This window comes from Helobdella robusta (assembly GCF_000326865.2).
Source record: "Helobdella robusta unplaced genomic scaffold HELROscaffold_62, whole genome shotgun sequence".
Lineage (NCBI taxonomy): Eukaryota > Metazoa > Annelida > Clitellata > Rhynchobdellida > Glossiphoniidae > Helobdella > Helobdella robusta.
This window is the reverse complement of record NW_008705346.1, coordinates 74,600-79,357: the sequence shown is the minus strand read 5'-3', so window position 1 is coordinate 79,357 and position 4,758 is coordinate 74,600. Positions and strand designations below refer to the sequence as shown.

The 4,758-nt window shown below is 29.2% G+C and overlaps 1 protein-coding gene across 1 annotated transcript; it reads right to left on the bottom strand.

Annotated features, from left to right (window-relative positions):
• HELRODRAFT_157785 (hypothetical protein) lies at positions 1-1,183 on the bottom strand (the record flags this gene model as incomplete). The annotated part of the gene is made up of 4 exons (XM_009029772.1): positions 1-172; positions 254-504; positions 989-1,115; positions 1,170-1,183. The coding sequence occupies 4 exons, from the start codon at positions 1,181-1,183 to the stop codon at positions 1-3; spliced, it is 564 nt and encodes a 187-aa protein (XP_009028020.1).
• Between the last annotated feature and the right edge of the window lie 3,575 nt (positions 1,184-4,758).

Below are 4,758 nucleotides of genomic sequence, written 5' to 3'. Positions count from 1 at the left end.
TCACAACAAACAGCAATTATATTTTTTCCTTGGCCTCTGCCCTAGGGCTGCCAGAGCGGCAATTCGGAAAACCTCATTGAGTCCTTCTCTCGTTTTGGCCGAACATTCAGCATATTGGTATGCCTCGAGACACTTCGCCAGTCTTACCCCCTCACTTTTTTCAATCATTCCTCTTGTTTTCATGTTGCCCTGTTTGTTAGCAGCTGGCGATGTTGATGGATTGTCCGCAGAGGATGTGTTTGATGAAGATGACGACGCAGATTGGCCGTGATTCGGTCTCAAATCCAACTTCGTCCCGACCAATACGAATGGAGTGTTTGGGCAGTGATGACGTATTTCTGGTAGCCATTTTAGTTCGACGTTCTCGAAGCTGTCTCTGTTGTTGATGGCGAAGCAGATGAGGATGACGTCAGTGTTGGGGTAGGAGAGGGGTCTGAGGGATTCGTAATCTTCCTGCCCTGCTGTGTCCCACAAAGCTGTTTGGACTGTCCTCTCCTCGTCTATCTGTTTGTGGTCAGTTGGTCGTGGTTGTTTGATGATTAACTCGTTTATTCATTCATTTACTCATTCAGTTACTCATTCATTCATTCATTCGTCCATTCGTTTGTTCATTCAATGGTCATCATCATTTAAATTATGTTATCAAATTGATCGGTTTAAATGGCTTTGGATTTAGCTTGGTGTTGTTGTTTTCATAAGATTTTACAAACATCAACTTTCAAATACCACGTAAACAGAGAAAACTAAAATACTTCATGTCAAAAATTCGTGTTACAAACTTGTCAATCAAATCTAAAATAGATCAATTAAAAATTTTAAAATTGTCCAACTTTTGAAGGAACAAACAATACACTAACTTAAACAATTAGCTAATAGATAAAAGTGGGAGAAAAAGTAGGAATAAAATCAAAAAACGAAGACAAATTCACAACAAATGGAAACTGAGAAGAAAACTTTCAAAACAACTGAAAAAATTAAATAAACTTACGACAATATCTGAAACGTAACTCTCAAATATGGTAGGTACGTATTTTTCATTGAATTCATTTTGAACGAAGGCGATGAGCAGACATGTCTTCCCGCACATTCCATCACCAACTACTACAAGTTTTTTCCTCGATGTACTAGGATTGGTTATCGTGGAGGTAGATTTTTTTCTACCATTGTACGCTTGGCTGCTCATTTTTATGTGTGTGCGTGTGTATGTCTGTGTGTTAATTTATGTGTGTTTGTTCGTTTGTTTGTCTGCCTGTGTTATGTAAGTGTGTTTGTAAATATAAAAATATGTGGTTAAGGTACTTTACAAACTTACCTATAGTCGCTATCTGATTGTTTTATTTTATATGTTTGTAATAGATTTATAAGCAATCTGGTATATTTGTTAAAAATTTTATTGTAAGTTTTATCATTCACCTATCTACGTAGCTATCTATCTATCTATCTATTCATCCACATAGAGATAGATATCTATATTCGATTAAATTTAGAAACGTCGGTAAGTATTGTTGTTTGTTGTTTTATTAATGTGTTATTGATGTTCCATTGTTGTTGTCAGTTAATAGGAAAGCTTTATAGGAACTGTTCATCCTTTATGAAGTCGAGTGTTAGTTCAATTCCTGACAAATATTGATTGCACGAATGTTGTTGAACGTATTTGTAGGCGGATGTTTAACAAGAATGAATCCAAAACCAAACATCAAACTTATATACATATGTATAAACACGGTTTATTCAGATTTAAAAACAAATTTTTTTTATTAATTAGTTAATAAATAGATAAATATGCATTTATATTATTAAACCAATTTCCAAATTTAATTAGAAATTATCCGGATAGTGGTACAACAAGAAACCGACCAAAAATAATTCAATAGTAAAAATGAAAATGTTAAAAACTTTAAAACAAACGCAGACGACAATGGTAGTTAAAGTTATTATTTATATTTATTAAAATTAATAAATAAATACAGTGTAATAACATTAGTTTGACATATTATCTAACGCATAGAGTACATAGATACTTAAGATGTATAAATGTACCAAATTAATATGTATTAACGTAATATTTAATTGCAGGCTTTCTCTATTTATTGTTCCGGTTTAACAAATGAATAATAATTCTTATTCTCTCTCGCTCTCACTTTTCCCTTTCTCTCCTTTTTTTATATATTTTCTCATAAAACGAATATGTAACATAGTGCGCATGCGAATATAATAGTATATATATATATATAAATATATATATAGTTATATATATATTTATATATATTTATATATTGGGTTTAGACTATCATAAATACAAATATTTATAAAGATCACTCCTGTTTTCGGCATTATTCAACTTGTAGTAGAATAATACAAGTTGAATAATTCAGAAAAGGAAGTGATCTTTATAAATAAATAATTGCAAGTATATATATATATATATATATATATATATATATATATCAATAGCAATAGCAATATATATATTTATATATATATGAATATTTATGTATTTTTCCCATTTTTATATAAATCACAACAGCTTCAGTTTCAGTGCCAAAAATTTATTTCATCATGATCAAATTTAAATATCTTAACAATGGAATCAGAAGAGGAAAAAAAACATAAAATCATCAATGAATGTTCGATATATCAGAGTCTATGGTGCTTCATAATTCACACTTCGATGTATCATAGTTTGTATGCAGGCTATGATAAAATGAATGAAGTGATAACATGGCATTCCAACTGGTGATATTTTGATATCAATATGATGTGGATATAAATAAGATAGGGAAGTTGGTGAAGTTAACTGTCCAAATGATGACGACAACTCCATTTATGTCTTTTTTACATCCAATTTCATCTTTTGAGAAAAATTATGATAATTTAAAAAAAAATTAAATAAACAGAAGAATTCTTATTGGTGAACATTAGCATGAAAGCCATATTTTAAACACATTCATTTGAAGAAAGTAAACGTGATAGTGCAAAGTAAAATTATAATCCGCTGTTTAAAAACGTAATAAAAATTAAAAATTATTATTAAATTAATTAAACTTTCAGTGGTTATTAGAAATAGTATTGTAGTAGTATGTAGCACTTGCACATAGTAATTAATTAAAATTTAATTAGTAAAATAAAAAAAGAATTGAAAAAGTTGAAATTTCCGGAAACGTACAGTTACTGTAACGTAACAGTAGTATCCTTTAATTTTTAATGAGGATGGCATCCTCACTCAAACGATATTCATTTAAGTTTCATTCGATATTCATTCAATAGGCAATGTTTGTTCCAGAAACCTGGACCCATGCAACTGGAAAATAGGAGAATCTTCAGGTTTTTCATCTCCAGAGTATCAGTTTTTCCTTTTTATTTTCATCATCATTATTATCATGATTATTATTCGGGTAATCTCGGAGACGGCAAAGTGGTTTTTCCAGAAATATTTATTTATAGTCAACAGTTTAAAGAGACTCATAAGCTCCACCCACGGTGCAACTAATACAGCCTGCATGTTCGTTGGTTAGCGACAGTATAATGTAAACAGCCGAAATACTAAAAAAAGGAAAACTGTTTTTTGAGTAATTATTTTTAAAATGTTATTGAATTTAAAAAAAATAAATAAAATGTAAAACGCTTGACAATGCAATCTACCCTTAAACGATTTTGAATCAAAATATAACCTGAATTTTATGCTTTGTACCATATAATTAGAATAAATATAACGGCCTTCGCTCAGTTTTGACGGTCGAGCAAGGAGCTTACTTCCGGAGGAAAATTGGAGGGTGATTTTTTATTGCCCAAGTCAAAAGTTACGATCGTATATTTACTAATTTCGGAATATTGCTTTTATTTAAAATTTCAAAATGTTTTAAAAGGTGATACTAGATGCTGTTTTGGGATAGATATTTCTGTATGACAGTTAAGTATCTTTTTGCATTTTAAATAAAAAAAATTTTTTGTGAACCACCAACAACACAACAACACTAAACGACGACTAATTAGTAATTAAATTACTAAACTCTAATAATTAAACTAAAACTAATATCTACTGATTCTAATTACTAATTGAAATAAATAACAGATAACACTAACGAACATTAACAGATTAGACTACTAGAAACTACCAACCACTACACTAATATACTACTACTACACTAACGACTAACAGCACTTGTTCCTAAGATCTTAAATTCTATTGCTTGATTGGTTTTAAAATTTTTATTTACAATGCTTAGGTCTGGGAATAAAAAATATACTAAATTAAATAAATATATTAAACAACTTACCAATCAATTTTATAAAATAAACAATTTTGTAATTTGTTCAATTCAAGCTTCAAACTCCCCAAGCTAACTTGCAATTTAATTAAAACTTATTAATTATGAGTGATTCAAACTAAATTTTTTTTTATTTAATGTTTTACAAAATATTCCTCATTCTTAAATTGTAGTACATGTTGTTATTAAATTTATTAAAGATAATGTGTGATTCCAGTGATTCATCAATCCATGACTTGTTAGATCATGATCATTCAGTTTTAAAGAATCCCCATCACCATAACCAATGAGGTTTGTAAAAATTGTACTTTTAATTTATTATATTTTATGCACTTAGAATGTTGTGTTATTAATTATTATCATTAATTTATTAAATGCTGTGCATACCTATAGCAAGTAAATAAAATAATTAAGCATAGAAATAGCCACAATCAAATTAATTTATATAGGCATGAGTATAATTTGGATAATAATAATTAAAAATATCGGA